We start from the raw sequence: 25,738 nt of genomic DNA, 5'->3' as shown, positions 1-25,738 counted from the left end.
GAATCAATAAGGCACGGATGTTGGTTATTGTATTAGAAATCCCATGCAGCTTTGTTAAGTGTTTAAAACATTCTGTCATTGGTTACTCACCCTCATGATGCTTTAAACCTGTGAGACCTTCATTCATCTTTGGAGGACAGATTAAGATATTTTGATGAGTTCTAAGAGCTCTCTAGACCCTCCATAGACAGCAAGGATCCTAACATCATCAAGGCTCAGAAACATAGCAAGGACAGTGTTAAAATAATCCATGTGACATTAAGTGATTCAACTATACTGAATTTATATCGTGAGCAAACTTAAACAACATAGGGAAGTAGAATTTAATTGATTGTTATTTGAAGTCACTCAAACATTTTGCTCCAAAACTTAAGTAACCACATCCTTAATTTTAACAAACTATAAATTTGGCGCTGTCAAAATATTGACATTCTTATTTAGGTTAAATTTAAGGATTCTGATAAATTAATGTAATTTAAAAACTATACTTACAGTGTCTCAGTCATTTATTTGCTTTAGATTGCATTTTTAATTCTTCTTACCTAAATAAACAATATGCACTTATTGCCCTTCCTATTTGCAAATTTGAAACCACAAAGGAGTTCACTGTTTAATTCCTTCCTGTACATTGACAGCATTGATCTTTTTCGCCCTATATTAAACACACATAATTAATTTATGCTTCTGAGGGACAAAGCATGACATTTTTCTCTGTACTGTCACTCTGGCTCGTTATTTAATCACATTTTTAACAAAAATTTGCCAGTATCGGTTTACTAAGAAAGAGAGACCTCTAGCTTTCAATAGTAAAGAAACATAAAAAATACTGTGAATAATTACAAGCACTACACATATATGTGTGTGTGTGTAGAATTGTAGGGCCTTGGTGATAAGGAACGTAAACAGTCTACATGTGCGTAAGCGCATATAGATATTGATTTGAATCTCATTGCTTTTTCTTCTCTATTGATTATTGACAGGAGACTGATGTCTTTTTTACGATTCTAGATCCCATTCCTCATGGCCTCCTTTTTCTCTCTTGGGCCCTTCTCCTGTAAGCTCATCTTTCCCTCCGTCTGGTGGGATAACCCATCAGTTTGTACTTGATTTGAGAGGGTGAAAGCCAATACTCAGGTCCCCTATTTCTATTGCAAAAAAAAAAAGATTTATCACATGAATCTGCCTTTCGATATACTGTCTGCTGATTTGAAGAATTCAATTGTTTCAAATCTTTGTTACAAGTGCATGTAGTCACGTCCATCTGCACACAGCCAGGCACCAAATGCATTTTTTTTTACACTTTTTATCCATGTGTATTCTTTATCATACAGACAGACACAGCTTCACTGTCGTTACATACACTATCTATTCATTCACATACATTTTGTACAGATTTTCTGTTAACTCCCTCTTTTCATCTAAGCACAAGGCTCAACAAGTAGAGACAAATTAGAATGAATAATCTCTTAAGTAGCCTCAAATCCCTCAATAACCCATGTCAATCACTCTCTTACTGCAGTCAGTCTTAACATCACTTCATCCTAAATTCTTCTTGGTGATTTAAAAAACCTTTTTAAAAGCTTGCATAAAGTACGTTTTAATAAAGAAACTAAACTGAGCCTTTTCAGCTATATAACCCATTATCCAAGCATTATATGAGTATAACCCAATATCAATTGCTTGTAAGACCAGAAGAATGATCTTTGATGAATTATATTGATTTAATGTAGATGTTCTGGCTGAGATGCCTTTCAAACTTTTCAGTAGAATGACCATGTTAAGCCTGATTGATTGGAGTCCAACATGATAATGTTAACGTCCATCTATTTCCTGAACGCGGAAGTAAGCCTATGGGCGAGGAATATCATGGTAAATTTAACAATATGTGAACAAAATTTTATCACAATGTTTTGCTACGTTGCATATTTTTATTTTTGGGGACTGAACATTTCAAAATGTAAGCCTTTGAAAATCAGCAATGTTAATAACACCTCAAAAATGTGATTTTATTAAAAAAAAAATCTCAAATATCAAAAGAAAACCTTTTCTGCCATTGCTATATAGATGTCATGTAATTGTACCCTTAAGCGAATGACTCACATTCAGCTTCACTGTATCACTCAATGTTATTCACATCAAGTTTCTTGAAGTTCGGTCAGTTTAGGAGGATTTCACCTCTGTGAAGCGAAAAGTAAAGCATTATATAGATTATGTTCTTTTTTTTACTCGTGTGCGGTGACTAAGAAATTATGATGAGCTTGTTAAACCTGATGACTCCCAAAACTGTGGGACCGGCAGATGGGTGTGATTTAGGAGAAAGAAAAATAGAAATTAAGAGAAAAACAGTAAATGCTATAATAATTATTTGTGCTGTACACCACAGATTTGTGGCTTTTTCTGCCTGAGTAAACAAAAGCGAACTAAAACCCTGCCGGGAGTCATGGCTAAACACGCACTCACACAGAGGGAGCGAGGTGGAAAACAGAGTGATGCCATGGCAACAGGAAACAATACTGTAAGAACTTGTACCCAGAATGCATATTTGGTGTGTGAATAAGATTACTGTGCCTTTTTATTACAGTTTGGCCGAGCCCGGTGCACTCTGGAACACTGGATATTTTTAGGAGTCTCCTCACGCAAGTTTTTTAAAGTATAAATGTGTTAATGCACTCAAAGCTCGTTAGCCATCTCCTTATAGCTGCAAAACGTTACAATGAAGCAAGTGAAGTGGAAAACTGTGTCCCATTCCTAGTGGAGAACATGGAGAAAAGCTGGTTTTGTAACACTGGCCTGTGATATTTACAGCTGACTTTATTTATAACGGTGTAAAGCGGTTTGTGTGTGAGAATCCCAAGGCTTCGTAGCACGTGCAGCTCCGTCGGTGCTTACGTGTGTTTGTTCTTTTCAGACGTCTTCACGTTCGTCCTCAGCTATTCCTTGTCCTCTTCCCTCTGCTCAAGACTTCCTTCCAGTTGTTTTTGTTAAGTCCGACGGCCATTAAGCCATTGTTGTTAAAAATAAAACTTTAGTGGAAAAAGAGAGCGAGGCTGGGAAACATGACTGTTAGTTAGAGCAGAAACAGCCATCTGTGTCAATGGTTTCACGGAGAAAAGTTCAAGTGCAGCTACTGGGTGGGTCTCGATCTGCCTCTGTCATTATATACTCTGGAATTTGTTACTAACACACTGCTGCAAACCTGAATCAAATGTGCGAACAGATGCCGTTTCGTGTGTTGTTCCGTGCTATCTGTTGCTGTCCGCTCGTACTTCATTTTCTCCATGTTAATTGCGCAGTGCATTCTTTATGTTCGTGTTGGGTGTGGAAAAAAAGAGAGGGATGGAGAGGAAAAAACAAGAATGCGACTCTGCCAGTTTTCCTAGCGTTTGTATTAATCTTTTTCAAAACCATGTGTTTGTGTGAACTCTGTCATTCATTCTACCTCCTTTTCTGGTGGAAGGAAAATAGGCCCCACGGGCGTCTACGAGAGTGAAATTGTCAAACCGGTTTTCTCCAATGCTGAGCAAAACAAAAAGATTTAATACACTCTCTCACACACACACACACACACACACACACACAATGCACCCTCAGGGCACACATAGCTTCCAGTGTTCAGCCCTGTCCTTTAAGGGCAAGTATATGCATATTGCATTCGTGTCATTTTACACATTAGATGCAATACTGAGGAAACAGATCTGTTTTCTCAAAGCAAACTGTGAACCTTAAAACTGAGCTTCATAATGTGTAAATTATTATTATTATACATTTGGTTATCAGAAAAATGATCAATGTTTGTACAGACTTTTCTTAGCAGCACTATTTGCATTTTTGCTTTTATTTTGGTTTAGTGAGTTTACAGCAATGTATTTTTATTTTATTTTTAGGGTTTTTGGATTATGATCCTTGAGTACGCGGCAGCTCTTTTCCCAGTGAACATTTGAAAAAAAAAAGTTCAGATACAGGTCAGCTTCACTAAGCCTAGACTTAACTTCATTAAGTTAAGTCATTTTACCTTAAGAAGAGCATAATTTAATTTAGGCAGACATCCCAGCAGAGACAAAATAATTGAACTCCACAGCTGGTGCCCTTAAAGACGTGATATCTTTAAAAGTTACACTAAAATTGTTATTGATTTCTATACATTTTTGAGTGACTTGGATTGTTTTTTGTCTCTCAGATTGGCGTCAAATACTGACATCGATTTGCCAACATCAACCTGAGGTTATATTGAGGTCCGGTGCCTGCTGGGTAGAAGCTTTGGTGTCGCATTAACATTAACAACACGAAGGGGGACATCTGTCCCAAAGTAACACCTAATAAACTCAGGAAGCTCTTAGAGGACGAGTCAAACTAACTTTTTGTGCATCTTTATCAACCTTTCCTTTCATCTTTCTCTGTCTTTTCAGGGTCAGGTGATATGCATTCCTGTGGGTTAGCCATAACAAATGATCGTGTGATACCACTACAGACTGATTTACTGTGATAAGATAAAGACCTTCATCAAGTTCACGGTCTAAAAGTCCTTTTCTAGACAAAAGAAATTGTCTCACACTTCCAAATTACAGTCTAATTTGCAAGCATTTAACAACACAAATATAGACAATCTCAGCTGGTAGAGGATAAAAGCATCTGTATATTGGGATGAAACCTTTTACTGGAGTGCTAGGAGCTATTTAAAACCATGATTATTCATCATAATAATGATTAGTAAAGAGTTTGTAACCATGCACCATTCTACCTGGAGAAAGCCATCAATTAATGTTTCCATTCATCTCAATGGCTGTTGCTTGGCTGGTGCAAGACCACTTATGTGGGGGTAAGCAGTTGTGACTTTATTTCTTCGGTAGAATGCTATTTTTAGCTAAAACCATAGAGATTCAAGTCAATGGGGGCCATCACTTCGAGTGTTAAAAAAAGGTACAGAAAACGAAAAAAGGAAAATGAATACTCGCGGCGAAAATGAATACTCCTGACGATATATAGTGTTCTTATGAAGCAACACAATCCGTCTGACACTGATAATTACTTGCAATATTAAATCAATACAACATCACCAAAGATCATCGGATCAGCTAAATCATCTTTGTCGCACTGAAGAAGGAAAGTCACCTGATGTTTAAGAAGGTTTGCTGCATAGTTATTTTCCTGTGTGGATGTGTGAATTAAATCTAACCCCAAGCGCTGTAATCTTAAACAGATGCACTGACAAACTTTTACTGTCTGAGCTCCGAATGCTTGAACCCCACCCAGAGGCTTCATAAAGCACTGTAATAAAGGAGCGGAGAGGCAGGGTGAGGAGGGAGAGGATGTGAGGAAGAGGATGAGGGAGATGATTGGGACATACTCGTGTTGAATCACACCCTGCTCGCTGTGTAACGCACTACAAAAAAAATGAGTGTTTGACCTCCGGCGATGATAAAGGTGAAAGATGCTATTTGATTTGCAATTAAATTGCTTTGTTCCCATGGAGAACGTGATACACCCACAGTGACGGAAGACACGCGTACACGCACATCCTCATCCTCACCAACGAGAGCTTCAGTTCATCTCACAGAAGGATTAAACGTGCTTTAAAAACACAACCTGTTTGAACTGGCTCTTTTTATAATGCATCATGTGTTATAGAATCATGTGCACTGTAAAAATATAACTCTTTCTACAGTAGTATTAGACAAATACAATACTAAATACATATTACTCTTGTTTGTTTCTGATGCTATACAAACAATATGTTGAGATTTACCAGAAAATCACCTTCAGACCTATTAAAAAAATCACATATGAATGAAACAGCTGCTTTTTATCATCCCACATGTCTCGCTGCATCTTAACAGGACATGCACTCTTCCCAGAATTCATTGCATAAACCAACACAGTTCCTCACCCTTCTCTCTTCTTTATTTAAAACATATTTAATTTCTCTGTAACATATTATTGTTGTCCTCCCTTTCCTCCTTTAATCAAGAAATTGGTAGATTTTATGGGGAGAATGCTGTTTTCTGTTTTTGCCTCTGCTCCCTAAAGACATGAAAAAGTATATTAGTTTGTTCATGACTAACAGCTTTCATCCATGAACAGTCACTGTTGAACCTGTAGTGACAAGACTGTAAAACGGGTGGGGAACATTGATCGTGGAGGGCCACTCTTCTGCACAGTTTAGCGCCAACCATGAAAAACCCTGAAAAAAAAAAAAAAAATCTGCATGATTCATCTGTAGTCTGGAGCCTACAGAAATTACAGCTGCAGAAATGCATTGCATGGATGCATATTTATTTAGTCGAGAATTGAGATATTTTCCCTCAAATCATGTAAAAGGCTGCAAAGCCTTGTCGGCTGATGGTACATGGCAAGTTTCGTATGTGGTACTCCTTCCAAAAGAGTGTGGCATATTAAGTTGTGTTGCACATCATGTTTTCATTTTGAGCATTTCTCTTCAAATTTATGTGAGCTCGCAAGTGCAAAGAAAATATTTGAAGAAAGGTCATAGACAAATCCTCAGAAAAGCAGATCAATCGCAGCAGACCTCCTGAATAGTGAAAACCTTCACTCAAAATTATTTAAAGTGTGTGAATGCGCTAATACTGTAGTAATGTATCTTTTCTAGGTTGTAGGCTACACTGTAAAACTTAAAAGTCATAAAAATAAAATAAACATATTTCACTTTGTTCATTGCAGAACATTTATTGCACTTACAAAATAATGTGAACTCAATAACTGATTAAAATAAGCAGATTCTATTCTTATAAGGGCCGAGTTGACTTCTCAAACAGACATTAATTCAGTCTTTAGTTGTCAAGATTCTTTAGATAGGAAACCATTCAAGCTGATTTGCATCTTATGAAACATTTCTTATTATTATGAAAGCTAAAAACAGTTGCGCTGCATGAGATACATTTTTCTTGGATTATTTGGATTATCTTGGAAAGTTCACTGTCACTTTTGATCAATTTATAATTTCTTAAGAGCTCTAATGACCCCCTAAACTTTTGACCAGTAATGCAAGCGATTTTCGTGATTTTCTGAACATCGTGTGTGTGTGTGTACACAGACACACACACACACACACACACACACACACACACACACACACACACACGTGGCTGCCCCGCCCTCCCCACTTTCCTACACACCTCACCTCCCAGCCCTCCAGCTCTGTTTTTTACATGTTTCTGCAGGCCGTTCTGTTCTCAGAATGCATTTGAGCTGCTGACGAAGCATCAGCAAAAACAGTGAACATTTTACGCAACCGACTCACGATTGAAACCTTGGCTGCTTACCAGTGATGTTTAAAAAAAATGGCTGTACATGCTGTGCCAAAACAAAACGTCCTCAATGCTTCGGAAACGTGACTTTAACGGCATTAATGTGTTTGCGTGTGTGCTAATCAAACACTGATACGCATTGCTATTAATGACATTCGTACAGAAACTTCAAGCCTGTATCTGAGACAGACAGGGGCCTCTAAACCTTGAAATTCTATTCCAAGAGAACACGGGAGGAGCAGATCTGTCAACTTCATCTGGAAGTAATATTCCCAAAAGCGCAACTGACAGGTGTGCAGGTCACATCGCAGAAAACAGGACTGGGGTTGGGGAGAGGAAAGAACCATGGAATGTTGCCCTCGGGAGGCAAACCCTACTCGCTTTGTTTGTTTGTTTGTTTGTTTTGTTATACCATTATTTACACCATTTGGCACGCCACGTTCTTTTATTACTTTCTTCAGAGCCATAAGCCAGCATTTTTCCTGCTGCAGAAAACAAAATCCCCTCTAGGCCGGCAAGCACCGGAAATCTGCATTATGAATCCACAAGTGAATTTGTCAAGTAGGATTGGCTCTCGGGTTTTTCCACAAAAAAGGCACACACCCATAGGATGTTCACACTACTTAGGACAATATAAATGAGGATGATTAGTAAGAATCACTCACCCAGGGCAGCACAACAAATTCATGCTTATGGCAACCCATTTAGAGAGTCTTTCTAGTAGTTTTGAGCTTATGCGTCATATCCTTGTAATATCTAAAGTATGTAGGGCATTGCATTAAATATTGTGCATGTAACCGGACGTTATGAATCATAAAACGGCTTTAGAGAAAAGTACACCAAACTCATTTGAACTAAATCTAAACATTACAGTAAGAACACAGTAAAAGCACACAAACAATATAAAACTATACAACCCTTATATTTATGTTTATGAAATCTATAGGTGTATCTATCTTTGGACCGAAGATAAATTTAATGTTTGCTTTTTGTTGTTATTCATCAATAAAGTGAATAAAGTATTTGTTGTGATATGATAGCATAAAGTTAACTGTATTGGATGTGTACCTAAATGTAGATCAATCCTCTTCATAACTACTCGTCAATGTCATCTATATTCTAAGTCTATATTCTGCACGAAAAAAGACTGGTTGGTATTAAAGCAAACAGTGCCATCTCGTGCTTGCTGGTGTAGTTCAGCGGCGCAAGAGCAACTTAGAGCCTAGAATTTTACATTCGGTAAATGTCATAAAATATAAAGTATTTTAGTTGTCAAAAGTGCTATAACTAGCTACAGTTTAAATCAAATGGACTCGTTGCTTTGCTTTTGTGTTGTTTTCACCCTCCATCTTAAAAACACGTTCTGCTATCCGCGCAGATTTGTTTGGAGGCTAATTTTATGCTAGTTCAAATATAAACAAACAGTCTAACAAAGAAAGCAAGAAAGAAAGGCGGGAAATGTACTGTTGTTGTTGTTGTTGTTGTTGTTGTTTAGACTATTATTATCTCATTCAGAAATAATATTTGATTTTCATTTTATATTTCAAACAAATCTGAATGGGTGTAGCTGAGGGGGCATGAAAGCTGGTTTTATATTTCCGGACACAGGAGGGCGCCAGAGGTCTTCTCGAAGACTTGTCTCCTAAACACCTGACCCGAGCAGAAAAAGAACCACTTCGACCGTGTAACTCTTTCTGAATATCGATATAACCGTACAGTAGTCTTGTGCACACCGTAATTGACAGCGTTTTGATCAAATTCATCCTTCAACTAACCCAATCGAGTGCCAGCGCTAACATTATCGGTTTTATTGTCGCCTTTAAATAAGGCATATGCTCACATAATATCAATTCGTTTCTTCCCCCTCTTTTTGTAAATAAAATTTCATTTTAAATCGCTCTAAGGGAGAGACGGGTCACCGGGGATTACAGCCGGCAGAGCTCAGGCCGCAAAGTTTGTTGAGTTGACAGAATACTTAGTAAATTGCCAGTTCTCGTGACTGAGGTAGTTTTCTATGTGGGTCTGTGCGCGAGGCGTTTGGCGCGACAGAGCATCATATAGGGCTGGTTCCGCGCTTTATCCCTGGTGTTTACCGGGGAATAATTGCTGTTTTGCGCACCTGTGGGTGTGAGGAGACTGGCGCCGTCTGTGATTAGTCAGAGGAATGCAGACTGCTTCCGTAAGATACACTGACAACATTTCAACGATAGATGGCATTCCAGTTAAACCGTGCTTCTCGGCAATAGGGAAACATATCCCTCCAGTCAAGACTGTAAGCTTCATTTGATACTTTTAGACCATTAGTCGGTCTAAACGTGTGCCATCGATCGGGTCATTTACGGGCGTACTGCTCGGTTTGAAAGGCTAAAGGTTAGGTTGCACAAGAAAACCACATTCGAATTGCATGGAATACAATTAAATGCACAAAAACAGAAAACACAAAATCATATTAAAAAGGCAGTGGTCCTTTATATAATTCTCTGGTTAGTTTCATTTTGTATCTGGCATATATTTAGCTACTCTCTCTCTCTCTCTCTCTCTCTCTCTCTCTCTCTCTCTCTTTAGAAGTTGACCTGTTTTTCTATTTTCAATTTATTTGTAAGTGAACGGTTAGGCTATATTTTTCCACGCTTTGCAAAGGATAGCTAAATCCCTTAAGTCCGAGGCTGCAGGATATTTTGTCATTTCGACTTGTCAGAAGTCTTCCTTCAGCTGGCAGGACTTCTTTGGACGGCCCGCTAACCGATTGGTTCGCTTTACCACATGACGCCCAGTATATGGCCCGCCCGCCAGCATCTCCAGGGCAGAGACCGCCGCGCAGCTCAAACCCCGTCAGCTGTGGATATGTAACTTAAGGCGAGACAAACTACCTCCATAAGTTGCGTGATTTCGTATCGCCGGTTATTTGTTAAGAGGTGCGGATTTTGAATAGGCTGTTTTGAGTGCTCACGGTAAGTAAATCCAGTTCACAGTGTTTTTTTTTCTTCTGCAAAATGACCGCTGTTCTGGATAGCCTTGGCTCGGATATGCATACAAACCATATTACCTCGAGCAGCTTCAGTACCGTTCACAAGTCGCAGGATTCCCCGACGTTGCCGGTGTCGACCGTAACCGACAGCAGCTTCTACAGTAGTTCACAGACAGGTCACTGCGCGGGGACGGCGTACGCACAACTGGCTTCCTATTCCTATCACCCCGGTGCAGTGGGTAATGTTCACTACAGCCCAAAGGCTTACGATTTAGGCTATGCTTCATCCTATGGCGCGTACGGAACCTACGGACCCAGCTCTTCACCGACTCCAACCGAACCAGGTAAGACCGCGTCAGTGCCCCCGTCGTTTTCCGTTTGCTGTTGTCTTCTTGCGAGATTTTACAGTGACAACGAATGCCGTTCATTTCGTTAGAGAAAGAAGAGAGCGAGCCAGAGGTGCGCATGGTGAACGGAAAGCCAAAGAAAGTCCGGAAACCGCGAACCATCTACTCCAGTTTTCAGCTGGCGGCTCTCCAGCGCAGGTTCCAGAAGACCCAGTATCTCGCGCTCCCGGAGCGCGCGGAGCTGGCGGCGTCTTTGGGCCTCACGCAGACCCAGGTCAGGCGCGGCTCTTTCACCGCATGCTTTGAAGCTGTACTTCGTTTGTTTTAACGATGAGTTGTGTTTCGTGCGTAACGCAGACGCGCTTTGTTTCGCACCGCAGGTGAAGATATGGTTTCAGAACCGGCGCTCAAAATTCAAAAAGTTGTGGAAGAACGGCGAGATCCCAGCAGACCAGCAGGTCGCCGCCGGCGACTCTCCTTCTAGCTCTCCTCCACCGCAAGCAGGCTGGGATTTCCCACCGAACCAGACACCGAACGACGGAGACGCGGTTTCAGAGCAGCCCACCGGGCCGCCGAACACCACCGCCCCGTCGTTTTTGACAAACTATTCATGGTACTCGTCCACGAATGCGGTCACACATCTACAGCCCAGTACCTTAATACAACCTCATCACAGCTCTGCCATGAGTGCCGGGACCATATTCTAACGGAGGACTAAAACGGCCGAATACACCTGTTGTAGGAGGACACGGGCCTTTTCTGTCACTGGACTTCTTTATCTTAGGAAAACATTAACTCTAAAATCTATTTTCAGGCTGGGTTTGCTAAAGATGTTTGCCGTGGATTTCTCTGGCGCCACTAATGCGCGCGAGCAACGCACATTAAATTATTTTTCTATTTATTTATTTCTTTTCGTTACGAGTCCAAATGAAAGGGGTAATCAGACACGTTTATTTCACATTCCAAGTACAAACGGGTAGCCTTCTTTTCGTGTGTTGTACAGAATATAGTAGATTTAGTGATAAATCTATTAAAATGCTTATAACCTGCAGTAATAATTAAATGTGCGTTTTACTATCAGTTTAACGTTTGGTTCTTTGACTGTGGTTTCAAGTTGTTTTTCTTCAACCCAAGGATTTTGTGGAGGTGTGGGTTTTTTTTTTCAGGTTTTACCGTGTAAAAAACAATTCTTGGTACCTATGATTGGTCGTAAAAGTCTCGTAGGCTACAACTGACCTGTGTGTGTGTGATATTTCCACGTTCTTTTAACCTGGCATCTAATCATTTTACTTTTCAACGCGGGAACCCAGCACATTTTGGCTATAGCGCACACATCGACGAATGAAACGCGTATAAACGAAAGCGACCCAACGTAAAAACAACATAGGTTTCGCGCGCGCTAATTTACAGAAATGCCGTCTGCGCGTGTTTGCAAAGAACATCAGGCCTGCATACGCAGACTTTTTTCTGCGCACATCTCCTTTTCCTTCGCACACGCAACGCACGCGGTTATTCGGTATCCGATCCCGTGTAATCCCTCGTAAGTGTTCTTGGTTGAGGAGGTATCCTGTACCTCTGGGCACGAGGGGGGACGCCTGGCATTCGGACGCGTCTTGGCATGCGCAGAAGGAGACGCGAGGGCGTTCCGCGTGCGGCTGGGGCTCTTCCCACTCCAGACTCTCTGGAGTCAGCTCGCTCCTCTTCCAGACGTTTTATGAACGCCACTCAACCAGAGAAAAAATACATAAAACCGCCTCAAGCAGACCGCCCTGGAAACATTCTCCTCGAGTCCTCGCTTCCAGCTCCAGCACAGCCTTGAGCTATTCTTGTACGGGGACACGCAGTTTCTCATAGCCTGCCTCGCGTCTTTACATGGTCAACTTCAATATTTTCGGAACTAAAATAGTTACTGGAATAGGTGGGAGACCCTTCTTGCTCTAAGGGCGAAACGCCACTCGCGCCGATTTCTCAGATGAACACGAGGCCGCGCTCACGTGCGATGTTATACAGCGCCTGTGTTCTAGTCCGCGGGTGTATTCGTGAAACTGGGATTAAAAGTTGCTTTAGTTTTTAGTTTTTAGTTAATTAACGCAAACGGGCGGATTGCACGCGTGCGCGCTTTATCGGGCCCTCAAATATTTTTTTGGAGAATTTTCTGAAACTGTTAACAATCGCTCAAATTAAACACACAAAATAAACAAACATCCGTCCCACCTAAACATATTAAATCGCAGGCTATATTAAACGAGCGGGATATATCGAATCGAGCTTTGCCGGGTAAACAAACAAAGAGCAGCAGAAAAGGATCACCAGTGCTCCCGAGCTATTTATAAAGAATAACTTTTCTTTTTTTTTTTTCCAGGGGCTGTTGTAACTAATCGTTTATCTTGTGTGATTTGTTTCTTTTGAGGTTCATTCGAGCTTCCGCGGTTTTGCTAAATATGGACGCGGTGGTTGGGGCCCGGATCCTTTGATTCGTATTGAAAAAGGCGTCTATTTTTATTCCGATTTTGGGAATCGTTCTCAGACCCACTGGGTCGCCATGCGTATCTTTTATAGGTACAGCAGACGCTACTGTGATTGTAGCGCATTTTACCGTTTTGCTTCATTCCTTGCGTCAACATTCGCAGCTGGCAGTAATTGAAATACCAGGGCTTATTTGCAACCACACCACCACGGGTCCGAACGACTGCTTCCGTTTGGATAGGAAGCAGAGCAGAGGGTCTGTGTAATATTTAAGCCGTTCCTGATATATTGTAGCGCAGCGGCTTTATTATTAATCTGCGCGATGCAGGAAAAAAGTTTCCGCGTCGAGGTGGGCTGTCAGTAACTCGAAAGTTGATCTGCACAGCCAATATTTTGTTGAGTCTCGTTAAATTTTTTTTTTTGCTATGCTGACAAATGCATCGCCAAAACCAAGCCTAAATGAAACGAACAGCATAATAATAAAAAAAAACTATTAAGACAGGAACAGGCCACGAAGTGCCGCGCGAAATAAACAGTGTAGAAAGACGCAACGAAAAACGCGCGGGTTTAAGCGTAAAATGAATTCGTTTAAAGTCGATGCAACGATCGGGAACATCCTTCACGACGCAATACGGCACCTGCGAACGCCGTGTGTAGGAAAAACGCCTATTGATTCCCTGCCTGTTCCTTTTTCTTTTGTCCGACTGAAAAGATTCCCTCCGCGCCAGAAATTGCTCGTAATTGCGACAGACAGATGAAAATGCGCGAGGATGCACAAAAACCAAATGGCTGCAATTATGATTCGATTTAATGAGAGCAGCTTAGAAAGGCAGGCACCGTGCGGTCAGAAAGTGCGACCAAATCACGTAAACTAGACCTACTACAAATAAACACTTTAGGCTATATGCTTAATAATAATAATAATAATAATAATAATAATAATAATAAAATGAATATATAATTGTATGCCCAATAATAACAATAATAATAATATAGCATATAGAAACAACTCATTGGTCTTTACAAGTTTTTTGTGATTATAAATAATAAAACAATGCGCGGTTAAGTGTTTCATCGCTCGTTACACGTAGGCCACGCATAATTTGCTTTATACGTTTTTATATCGATTCTTAAAAAACCGTATAAACGTAACTTTATAGGAGATTTAAGCGCGCGTTTCTTTCGTCTAAATATAGAGCTTACGGACCGTTTCGAGCAAAAGCAGAAGGAAACTTCCCAGATGGCACAGCCACCGAAAGCTACGGATTAACTAGCGAGGGTCACGATGTAATTAACTTTAATTGTACACATCATAGAGGCACAGCCATTAAACAGATGCAGAATGGAAGTCGGTTTGCGGAGAGAGCCCGTGCTCATGTAGACGCGCCGTCCGATCACTCATCCGACTGTTTCATTCATTGCGTTTTCATTAGCAAAACGTGATTTTTTATTTATTTATTTTTTTTGCACGGTTAGACTGGAAGCTACAACGCGCCGCCGTTCTGAAAATACGCGTGCGTGCATTTCAGGTAGCGGATTTCAAGCTCTGTCAAATGTCAGACAGCATGAGCAGTTCGCCAATGATATCGCGAGGCAGATATGATTATAGGGTATTCTCGATACGCTGCACATGGCTCGCGCGGAAAGCCGTGGCCCATAAATATAATCACCTCTCGAGAGATGCACAGCGCTAACTGCGTTACCGCGGAGTAATATTATGAAACCCCGCCACAGTAATAAGACGTAATGACATTTCGTTCAGAGATGACATCAGAAACCAAAGAGTTGGGAACGGCGAAGAGATTCTGAAGCTCGTTACATAATAACCCGCGCGCATTAAACAATTAACCCTATTGGCTGGAACGTAAAAAGCGCGGGGCTGGGGTCGCGCGGCTGTTTCGGGAAGCCGTTTCTGCAGGCTGGCAAAACAAGACGAAGCACCAGGTAAATGTTAAGTAACGTTTATTTAAATAACAGACTCTATGCAGATCACTCTTCGAGTCTTGTCCGGTCAGTCTTCATCTGGTAGTTTTGTCAGGATCTCCACACCTTCGCCGGTGATTACAACCGTGTGTTCGAACTGGGCCGATCTGAGCATTAACACACAAGAAAACGCAACCATTCAGTCGTTTATATACAACCAGTGGTTCTCAATCGGGGGTCTAGAGCCCACAAGGCCCTCAGCAAACTTCTATGGGTGCCGCTAGGTGTTTAAAATGAGACGAGAAAGCGTGATATAAAATCATATTAGCTTGCGTGTACAATTGTCTGAGAACAATTGCCTTAGATGAAGAATTCAGAGTTTTGCCATATTGCGTATTACCCCAGTCAACCTTAAAAATCAGAGCTCTAATCAACCACTGACCAAGTAGTAACACTCTGCTCTCACCTGCCAACAGGGCAATCAGCTCATTTGCAATTAACACTCAAGTGCTCTCCAGTAAAATATATGCAGTTAAAGGAAAGTTTATCCCAGAGCACTTAGCTCCCTATGTGCTTCAAATTCTAAGGGTACTCAGTCTTTCCAAGCTAAATGTCAACAGCCAATAGAAATAAAGTTCTTGAAGATTCTCAATAGAAATTGGCCACTTATTCTTGCTTGAAGTAATGAATGATTAATGCGGGCTACATTTAAAAGGCTGCACTGGGCTCTCGTTAGAAAGGTGGGGAGAAAAGTGTGGGAGGAGAAACGGAGAACCGCACGCAACCTCTTGTCGTCCGCAGATACGGCGGTCCACTTGTCCCTCAGGATCCTGAATTCTGAGGTACCTTCCATGAGAATGGGTTCTGGGGAAATGGACGGATGGATTAAAATGTACATATTCACGCTTCCTCTGGTCGGTCACCTAAAACCATGACGAGCGTACATACAGACCTATGGTGAAGGACATGCCCTCCTCCATCTGCAGGTCGTTGTCATTGGCTGTAAAAGAGAAAAGGAGGATGAACCAGCGTTGGTTGAACATAAAACATCTCAGCTGTTAATGAACCGCATTCATACGGATGCGATGGAGTTTAATACTGCTAGTTTATATTTATTTGCATCTTGGCAAAAACTGAAACACAAGTATAACATGTACAATGACAACCAGCAAACAAACACATGTAACATAAGATAAAAGTTTTACAACTTTTTATGGCAACATTTTAGTAAATAACCCTTTAAGTGAGTTCACTACGCACATCAAAATCAGGACAGAAAATTTCAATATAGATTAATAAATAAACTAATTATCATTACATGTAAAGCCTATAGATAAATTAAAGAGTAAATTCAACCAAAACTATCCTTTAAGCCATCATTTAATAACCTTCATTTCCATCTAACCCTGCATTAAAGATGATGTTAGGGTCCAAAGTATGTTTAGATATTTGACGTTATTTCTAGAGATAATGAAATTAGATTATTTATTTGTAGGGGACAAAAAAAACTAAAACCCCTGTAACATTTTTCGAAATATATTCTTTTGTGTTCCACCGACGAAATTCAGTCACGCAGGTTTGGAACAGCATGAAAAATAATTTTATATAAATAATGAACTTTAATTTTAGTATAAAACAAAGTATAGGTCAACGATGGCTAATTGTTAAATAGCCTACTTTCTGAATCTCGAGTCAAATATATTAATGACACGTCAAATGAGGATGTGTAAACTCTCACCGTGATGCCATATCTCTGGATAACCGTGGAAATACGTTCCGATGCCGTGACCGATAAAATACGGACATACGCAGAATCCGTTTGAGTTTGCTATTTTGCTGTAATTCAGAAACAAAAGAAATAATTCAATTGATGTTCAGCCAGGTTTATTCTGGTGGATGCATGATACATTGTTTGTATGTTTTACACTTTTAGATAAAAGTGTCTGATTGAGTGGAAAATGTAATTTTCTCATCGGTTCAGAAAATATTCAGGTTTAACCACGAGCTTACACCCAATTAGGGCGTCGCCTTGGAGATGTCAAATTTATCCATGTTGCCTACATGTAAATAACATTTTCTCCGTGAATAAGGCATGCTTGAAATGTTCTGGCATAGTTGTTTTTTATATTCCGGGAGGGGGTAGGTAGAGGACAAAGGTGTATAACAGACAAAAAGAAAAAGACGAAAGAGAAGGAATAAAAGACAGAGACAAAGAACTGCAAAGAGAGAGCAGCGGAGAGGATGCTAGGGTGCCAGCGTGATAAAAAAAAAATAAAAGCAAGAGATGGAGAGAAGGAGTGAAAGAGAGGTCTAAGTGCTTTTTCCTGAGGAGAGGTAATTGTTCCCTCTGTGTGTATATAATAACAGTGTATGTCCCTGCAGAAGCTCAGAATCCTACGCAGGGAGAGAGAAAGAGAGAGAGAGAGAGAAACAAAAGCATTGCTTCCTCAGACACAGAACAAATATCTATTGCCGCAATGCACAAAAAGCCCATTTAATTCCTTAATCGCGTTATTTTAAAGATATAAGTGAAATCGCATTCATACCGTGAAAGCAGAAACGCAATATTCAGACTTTTAGCTATACGTTTTGACCCATTTCAGCATCTTCACAATTGATATTGTGCACGTTTGAGCCTTTGTGCTAGAAGGGGAAATTCAATAGGATGTTGTTAAAGATGTTTCTGTACAGCATGCGAGTGATTGAGTATGTCCTCTCTCAGTGAAAAGGCTCCTGCGGATCTTTTCGTGTCTCTGTGGGGAGCTGAATCCACCCTGGCAGAGTCTACGATTCTCAAAGACAGCAGGAGCAAGCCTGTAATTTACATCGCTCTCTCTCTCTCTCTCTCTCTCCCCCTCACACACACACACACACACACACACGGACACTTGCACACATGCACACATCCAACAAGACAAACTAACCTGTAATTTACACCCCATTGCAGGAAAAAACCCTATTGCACTCTGGGTAATTGCTTGCTCCGAGCTCACTGAGAAATATATTAACTCTGTGCAGTCCTTCCTCAGACACTACACTATCAAATAAGGACTGACGAGGCGAGATTGCTGTCTTTTTTTCTACTTTTGAGCGCAAGGAGGATAACAGAGAGGTTTTCGGGGGTTAGATGTGCTATTTTTAACAAGAGCAAAATGCAATGAATAAAAGAACGCTTCTCACAGACGTCACTCTTGAAGGTGCGAGATGCTTGGAATTCGACCCGTGATGTAATCTGGGATGAGTGTGGGAATAAACACGGACCTGATAGTGTTTCCAATGACACACAGAGGTTGACCTGGTCCACAGGAGGCGATGGCCTGATCTCTGCACTGTCGAGCCACATCCACTAACTTCCTGCCCTGCTCGTTCACCGAACCAATCAGAAATGTTTCTGAGGTGTCTCCGTGGTAACCTTCCAGATAAACCTACGGAATACATATAGCATCCACTGTTTGCTCTAGTGTCAAACTATTACAGCTTCTGAGGTGCGTAAAGAAAAAAACTTTATTAATTTGAAATCTAACAGTAATTAACTAGCTTAGAATTTAAACAGAGGACTCACTGTGACATCTATGTTGATGATATCTCCATCCTGCAAGGGCCGACTAGACAGTATGTAAGATGTTAAAAATACAAAAATAAGTGCTGTTCATATATACATGCTTTTAACTTCAAAATGAAAGGGGTCTGTTTTGTTGTCATTTTTGTCACATGTACGGCACATACATTCAGAGAATTGAAACTGTGTTTCTCTTCAGACCCTTAGTGCATACATATAACACTACACACTAACAGAACAAATATAGATACAGATAAATAGCACTTAAAATTCTATTCCAACTATTCCAAATATAAAGCAAAAACTATTCCAAATACACAATCATTAAAATTAACTTATATATATATATATATTGGTTACATAAAATGTGGAAATAAAATTATATATATATATATATATATATATATATATATATATATATATATATATATATATATATAGTATTATGTGGTGCAACCATTAAAATCACATGGTGCAACATGCAGAAAAAACCCTGATGTTGTGACACTCTAAAAACTATTTATTTATATCATTAACTCACATATATTCAAGCTATACGTTATTACTTTTTACTTGGTTAGACCAATTTAGATCTTTCTTGAAAGAATTCAACACAAAAAGTACATTACACTCCTGCTAGCAGAGGGCAAACATCCTGAAAAGTTTATCTCCAGCCCTAAACTCCAATTAACCGAGAAAACATAGCCGCTTTAGGTCAAGTCTCCGAAGCTAACGTGTAATACCGCAGCTTATCTTCAACCCGTTTGCCATTAAACATTTATTTTGGAGTAAAATCTATTTTTTTTGTCAGACCATTTTGAATCAGTTCAGGCACTTTCCATTCATTTCTATGGAATCTCTTGGACAGAGACTGACTGTCCTAATTCAGCGCGACATGCGTGATCCAAAATGGCCGTTGCACTTTCTCCATCGGTAGACCCACGGATGTGTGTATCTACCAGTAATAAGTAGAAATATCTGGACGTGGCCCTTCAGGAGCGGGACCGTGCCACTGACACGTACAGTATACCAACAAAGCAAAGTACAGACATGCAGTCACAACAAAGCACTTATGTTTGATAGCACTGAGTTACCTGTCTGGAATGCCATGGCATACTACATTGTTAACGGAGGTACAGACTGACTTCGGAAAGCCCCCGTAGTGTAAAGGAGAGGGGTAGGCATTGTGACGGACGGCTTCCTGATGGACTATAAAATCTATTTCATCTGTCGTCATACCAACCTGGAAAACAAACAATATCGTGACAGCGTCTGCAAAACACAATTCAAGGACGTGTCGCATCAAGCTTACTCACCGTTACGTTCTCAAATATCAGGAACGCGTAGAGCATACCTTCAAACTCTTTCCTGCCAGCAGCAGTATGTGTCTGGCTAGCTGACATGCTCTTCTCAATCCCTGGACCTGCTCCTCATCTTTAATCTCTATGTAATCCGGCCACTCAGGTACTTTGCTGGACGAGATATAGTCAGGTTTCTGGATGTGCTGAGAGAAGAGAGCATATAAAAATTAAAAACCCAATCTCTTCCCAAATGAATGAACGTTAAATTGCTAGCATCACTCGGGCCGAATTACCTTGGGTACAGGATAAGAGGGGAGCACTACTGCAGGCCGGACCACACTGTGAGAACTATTTGATTTCTTCCAGAAGAAACATCGGTAAGGTGGGCTTCGGTGGGCAGCAGATGAGCTTCTGTGGCAGCTGGGCAGATGTGCTACTTTCTGAAGCAGCCCTGATCCACCTACATAAAATAGAGATGAACAAATGATCATGCATGAAGTGTGACGTTTGGTTCACTTTTTAACACTGAACAGTAAGATTGTTAATGTTTTTGTTAAAGAAGTCTCTTCTGGTCACCAAGCCTGCATTTATTTGATCCAAAGCATAGCAGAAACAATAGAAATAATAGTTTTCTATTTAAATATATTTTAACATGTAATTTATTCCTGTGATTTCGAAGCTATATTTTTATCATCATTAGTCCAGTCATTTAGAAATCACTCTAGTATTCTGTTTGCGGCTCAAAAAATTGTCTTTTTTTTTTTTTTTTTTTTCAACAGCTGAGTAGAATTTTTGTCAAGTTTCTATAATGGATAGAATGTTCAGAAAAATGTTACAAAAAACTGTTTTAAATAATAATGATAATAATATAATTATAATAATAGTTATACTAAGAATAGGACTTTTTTGAACTGCTTTTGCTGTATTTTAGATCAAATAAACGCAGGCTTGGTGAGCAGAAGGGAAGTGGTGAAAAACCTCTGACTGCGTATGTCTGAATTTTATTTATAATGCATATTTTCGTATCATACAGAACATATTTTTTAACGATCGCAAAGCATGTTTCAAACCACATACAGTATCTACTAGACATATCAAATATGTAAAATCAGTGAAAAGCTAATGCCTTTCATATTTTGCATATTTTACCAGCTTAACTCTCCTCAGATGTTATTTGTATATATATAGAGCTATCAAGTATGATTAATTTTATTAATTTACATCTGGACTGTGAAAAAAAAGGTGTCTTTAGTAATTTGCTTTCTACACATCTAGCATTAATCACACGTCTAGTATCGGTGAAATTAAGACATTTTGGAAAGATAGTATTTTAAGTAGGAAACTCTAAACTTTCAGGCCACTTGAGTGAGAAAACATGGCACACATAAACAGCATCCATGTGGTCGGTAAATTTGTTCTAATTATTGCAATAATTTTCCATTTTACAAATGGGGTGACGAAAAGGGTTTAAGCATAAAAACAATGCAATCCTGCTTTAAAAAAAGTTTTCTGTGTAATTTAATTGCAATTTTGTTTTTCTGAGCAAAAAAATATGACATTTTTTCCTAATTTACAGAAGACATCAACTAAAATATTATTCACTATAACAATTTTATCAGGCATATTTACAACAAAAATCAATTTATGACATATTAAAAGACTACTTTTATTACTTTCACCCCGTTTTTAAAATCTACCTCCATCCCTGGTTTTGCCTATTTTGTCAGTAATAACTTTGTAATAGTTTAAAACACAATAAAAGTTAATACGCTCCCTTATTCTTTTATATATTTATCTACATTAGTCTGAATAAGCATATTGTTGGAATTTTGCTAACTGAAATTATTCCAATATTCCACCCTTAAAAGACTTGACTGCAAAGACTTACATGTAATGTGCTTTCTATAGACACAAAATCACTTTAATCTATGTATTTAGACACGAACATCTTAACACCTTTGTCCCATGTACTATATTTCTGTAGAATTAGGATAGAATTCATTTTACAGCACCATAAACTGAATAAATAAAACTTAAAAATCACACTTCATTAATCACGCTATAGAAAGAGAGGTAAAAAAAACACACACATAACATGGTTCATTTTGACCGTGAGCCACAAATTAAAATAACGAAACCCACCACACGTTGTAACTCACGCCAACAAGGACAGAGTTTTGTTTTCAGAAAAAAAAAAAGAACTGTGACCAAAACACAGTGGTCAAAAGCCCAAAATAAGTGCAGTTATACACAGGAGAGGGCTTGAGTTACAAAGATGAAAATACCAGCGATGAAGGGAGTAGCTCAGAAGCAGCGAGGGGGCGACTGGGGGGTGAGAATAAAGGCAGGGGTGGGTTAACCCAGGGTGGGGTAGCGGCTGTGTGTAGTGACAACAATTTGGGTGGTAGAGAGCGAAGGATGTGGCCGAGGATGTGGACTGAACTGAATTCCCTCTGCGTGTATGTGTGTGGTCGACTTTAGACTTAGTCTTGTGCTTTAGCTGTAATATATAATCCTGACTTCAGGACTGCAGTACGTCAACGTCACGTGTCGACCTCATTGTCGGCGATTGCTCTGTAATCCCAAAGACAACATTCCCAGTTCATATATCATTTATCGTAAACAATATTTGTGTGCTCCAACCGAAAAAAGAGTACGCCAAAGTTCAATTATTTGTTTTATCGTCATTATTGCTGTAGAAAACCAAACGCGTCATTATTACTACATAAATGTCAAAAAAATCTTGTTGACCTAATTGAGTGTTAACATGATGAAACAGAACTGATTCTGTGTCAGCAGACTTAACGTTTCACTTTTGGGTTATAATGCAAAAGTAAAAGCAGACGGGGAGAGCTGTACGCTTCTTTCTCTGTTTACTTCCACTGGACCCACAAAGACTCTGCCAAACCAGCAGACAATAAAGACTGTGCCATGAGTCCAGCCTTCCTGCAGTCTTGTATTAAACTCCGAAATAAAAGGTCAAAACCGGAGGGAGTAAAAATAAAAGTTTAAAAGTCTGAATAAAAGTTTGAATTGCATGCTACGTGCACCTGCGTAGTGACGCGCACCGTACTACCACTTTTTAACTGGAAATAAGATTAACTAAATAACTATCTATCTATCCATCTATCACTTCTGTTCACAAACGTTAGCTTCGTTTGATCGTAAATAAACAGCGACACTGTCACCGAGTAATGCACAGCTTGTAATCCAGCGCTCACTCGGCTGGAAGGTTTGGATTTGGTAGCTACGTATATAAGATTTAATATATATATATATATATATATATATATATATATATATATATATATATATATATATATATATATATATATATATTTTTGTAGACCGCAGCGATTATTAATGATTACATATGAGCGACTGTTGTCTCGTCTCGTTTGGGTCACTGGCTTGCCACGGTCTGAGTCTGGGTGTTTATGCTATACAAATGAAATGAATAACAAGTCTAACTTTTCCTGAAGTAAACTATAAACGTACCTGTTCTGTAAAAGCATTGAGCGGCACAGGGCGCAGCCATGTTTTCTACGGAGGAGAGTCACGTGCTCTTCCGAACAAACTGTGTTTTACATTAGAGTTGAAACTGAGGGGTTTTTTTGTACGTAGCGTATTATCGATCCAAAATGGACCTGCGTGTAAACCTCTAGTGTTGGCTTGGCAAAAAATAATGTTAACTGCGGTCATAAATGCCATACAAATTCCCGAAATGGACGTCGATCACAAATCAGCAGCGTTTTCTTTAGCCTATTTTATTATTTTAGATTTTGCCTAGCATATTTAACAAACGCCTCTTATCTTTCTTACAGTTTAACATGCCTGTGTGTGCTTTCTTTTTTCTTTTCTTTTCTTTTAATATTATGTCAATCGTAAAAAAGACCAAAAAAGACATTTTGATGAATACAAATTAAAAACACTAAAGACATTTATTTTATTTTAGTTTGTTTGTTTTGTTAGCTAGTTTGTTTATACCGTGCTTTGCATTTACCTTATCAAATTAACTTTGATGAAAAATAAATAAATCGCTAACTTAAATTATGCCGAAGTATTGACTCAGGATTTTTTTTGAAATACTGAGCATCCTTAACAAAAAAACAATTTGTATTAACTTGTTAAGCAGGCATTTTTGCCTTATTTCCATACATAATGACCCTCAATCTTATCTGGAGGGCTTGCAGGCCTATATTGTGTAGAGCGAGTGAAAAGAGTCAAGACAAAGAGGATCTGATTCTCCGAGGCCAGGGAACATAAATGAGGGGTGTGAGATCAAGGCGGCTCTGCACCTGCTGGTGGAAAAAGACCCCTAGACCTCAGACCAGCTCTTCTCTAGAGGCTGAGCCCAAACAATAATGGTCGTTTTTGGAATTCAGAAGACAGAAGGACATTTGTGATTACATAATGTCATGGTTGGAGGGTATTTTCCCAGCTGCGCATGTTAACTATAAGGATTATCACTCTGAATGATACCATAATCACATACTGTAAGATCTGTTCTGTTTTTGAACTTTAAATCAGTAAGAGTGAGTTTATTTCAACATACCTAGGCCTACATGTAATATGCATATTATGTTTCCATATACGAAAGCTTGTAATAATTTTAGATATTAGCATACATATCCATACATCCATCCCAAAACCTCTCAGTATGTTAATTTTTACAAAAAAAAAAAGATTTAATATAAACATGCAGATATTTAGTGTTTTAATGAAGTTGCGTGTACAAATAGAATATATATTGCTGACATGCGATACGTATAATACCAAATAAAAAACAAATCATCACATAGATATTATTTACATATGTACAAATACCATGGCAGTTTTAAATATGTTACACGCATATATCTTCCTCTCCCAGACTGTATACGCAGGTGAAAATGACATGGCTTTATAGCTAAAATATCACTCTTGATAGGGACATATTTCCTGATCCAGTAAAATGTATTTTCCTAATCAGCGAAAAGAACATGTTTTCTAGTGCTGTGTGATCGCACAGTCAAAAGCAGCATAATAATTCACCTTCTTCTCATAGCATGCGGTTCCCTGTAAAGCACTCTCCGTGTTTCAAAACATGGCTTCTGTGTGAGTCATGAATAAAGGCAGCAGAGCAGTTGTTTGCTCCGCTGAGAGTTATTAGAGGAAAACAGCTTTGGAACCGGCTAGGTAAGACCGTACGCACAAGACTGTAATTTCTGACCTATCTGTCTGGGACCTGAGGAAACGCTTGCACGTTTTCTCTCACACTCACACGAGCCTGCATGACATTACCCCAGCTACGCTTCAGTCGAGTTACCTTCATATCAGTTATTGATGATCAGTTGGTTATTAGGTATTGGTGTTTGAGTCTTTGGGTTGGTTATACAGTGAATCATTCAGAAATGTATTCTGCCCTCTAGTGATCTAGAGCTCTGACTCATGTGTATATCAGAATATAATTACATGAATGCTGATGATGTGATCTCCTTACAAATTTAAAACTAAGCTTTTAAACATTTCACCTTCAAGCCGCATGCTCTGCTATGAAAACAAATATCTAAGGACAGAAATGCACTCGAATAGCTGAATATGTGAAATGTTTATCCATCCAATATTGCATTTGAATTAGTTTTGTATATTTATGACAACAATCATATTTATTTAAATTCTTAACGGGTACACAATGGGTTTTTTTTTTTATATGGATTTTATAAATTAGTTCTTTTATGTTGCAAGGAAGCTTTAAATTGATCAAAATTCACGATAAAGAGATTTCTAATGTTACAAAATATTCCTTTTGCAGATGAGGCTGCTCTTCTGCTCATCAAAGAAAAATCTACTGAGCTGTTTTCAGCTTAATAATAAATGCATAAATAATAAGCAGGCGCCAAAGAAACTGGGAAACGGTAATTAAGTAAACA

General features: G+C 39.2%; 2 protein-coding genes across 5 annotated transcripts; one reads left to right on the top strand and one right to left on the bottom strand.

Annotated features, from left to right (window-relative positions):
- Positions 1 to 10,043: 10,043 nt before the first annotated feature.
- On the top strand, positions 10,044 to 11,718 carry dlx2b (distal-less homeobox 2b). 2 transcript variants are annotated; one of them, XM_043231297.1, is made up of 4 exons: positions 10,080 to 10,177; positions 10,276 to 10,574; positions 10,667 to 10,851; positions 10,958 to 11,718. In XM_043231297.1, exons 2-4 carry the CDS (start codon positions 10,289 to 10,291, stop codon positions 11,282 to 11,284), a joined length of 798 nt encoding a protein of 265 aa, XP_043087232.1. In that variant the 5' UTR covers positions 10,080 to 10,177; positions 10,276 to 10,288; the 3' UTR covers positions 11,285 to 11,718. The 2 variants fall into 2 exon arrangements, with proteins under 2 accessions (XP_043087160.1, XP_043087232.1); XM_043231225.1 differs by having other exon boundaries at positions 10,044 to 10,574.
- A 3,270-nt stretch (positions 11,719 to 14,988) lies between these two features.
- On the bottom strand, positions 14,989 to 23,421 carry metap1d (methionyl aminopeptidase type 1D (mitochondrial)). Of its 3 annotated transcripts, XM_043237058.1 has the most exons (10): positions 23,325 to 23,391; positions 20,120 to 20,286; positions 19,880 to 20,029; positions 19,620 to 19,768; positions 18,529 to 18,571; positions 18,228 to 18,391; positions 16,705 to 16,802; positions 15,919 to 15,966; positions 15,752 to 15,830; positions 14,989 to 15,133 (listed from the first exon to the last, which is right to left on the bottom strand). In XM_043237058.1, the coding sequence occupies exons 1-10, from the start codon at positions 23,362 to 23,364 to the stop codon at positions 15,055 to 15,057; spliced, it is 1,017 nt and encodes a 338-aa protein (XP_043092993.1). In that variant the 5' UTR covers positions 23,365 to 23,391; the 3' UTR covers positions 14,989 to 15,054. The 3 variants fall into 3 exon arrangements, with proteins under 3 accessions (XP_043092993.1, XP_043093081.1, XP_043092929.1); XM_043236994.1 differs by lacking the exon at positions 14,989 to 15,133 and having other exon boundaries at positions 15,141 to 15,830; positions 23,325 to 23,421; XM_043237146.1 differs by lacking the exons at positions 14,989 to 15,133; positions 23,325 to 23,391 and having other exon boundaries at positions 15,140 to 15,830; positions 19,842 to 20,029; positions 20,120 to 20,261.
- Between the last annotated feature and the right edge of the window lie 2,317 nt (positions 23,422 to 25,738).

This window comes from Puntigrus tetrazona, chromosome 1, assembly GCF_018831695.1.
Source record: "Puntigrus tetrazona isolate hp1 chromosome 1, ASM1883169v1, whole genome shotgun sequence".
Taxonomy (NCBI): Eukaryota; Metazoa; Chordata; class Actinopteri; order Cypriniformes; family Cyprinidae; genus Puntigrus; species Puntigrus tetrazona.
Note: the sequence above shows the minus strand (reverse complement) of the source record. Positions and strands in the feature narration are given on the sequence as shown.

Bases quoted from the DNA above. Each gene is read 5' to 3' on its own strand.
- dlx2b (XM_043231225.1), top strand. From the start codon at position 10,256: ATGACCGCTGTTCTGGATAGCCTTGGCTCGGATATGCATACAAACCAT. The intron at 10,575-10,666 runs GTAAGACCGCGT...TCATTTCGTTAG, and splicing joins ACCGACTCCAACCGAACCAG to AGAAAGAAGAGAGCGAGCCA. The intron at 10,852-10,957 runs GTCAGGCGCGGC...TTCGCACCGCAG, and splicing joins TGGGCCTCACGCAGACCCAG to GTGAAGATATGGTTTCAGAA.
- metap1d (XM_043236994.1), bottom strand. From the start codon at position 23,364: ATGGCTGCGCCCTGTGCCGCTCAATGCTTTTACAGAACAG. The intron at 18,392-18,528 runs GTGAGTCCTCTG...TGTATTCCGTAG, and splicing joins TCATCAACATAGATGTCACA to GTTTATCTGGAAGGTTACCA. The intron at 16,803-18,227 runs GTCCGTGTTTAT...TCTGAATTACAG, and splicing joins GTCATTGGAAACACTATCAG to CAAAATAGCAAACTCAAACG.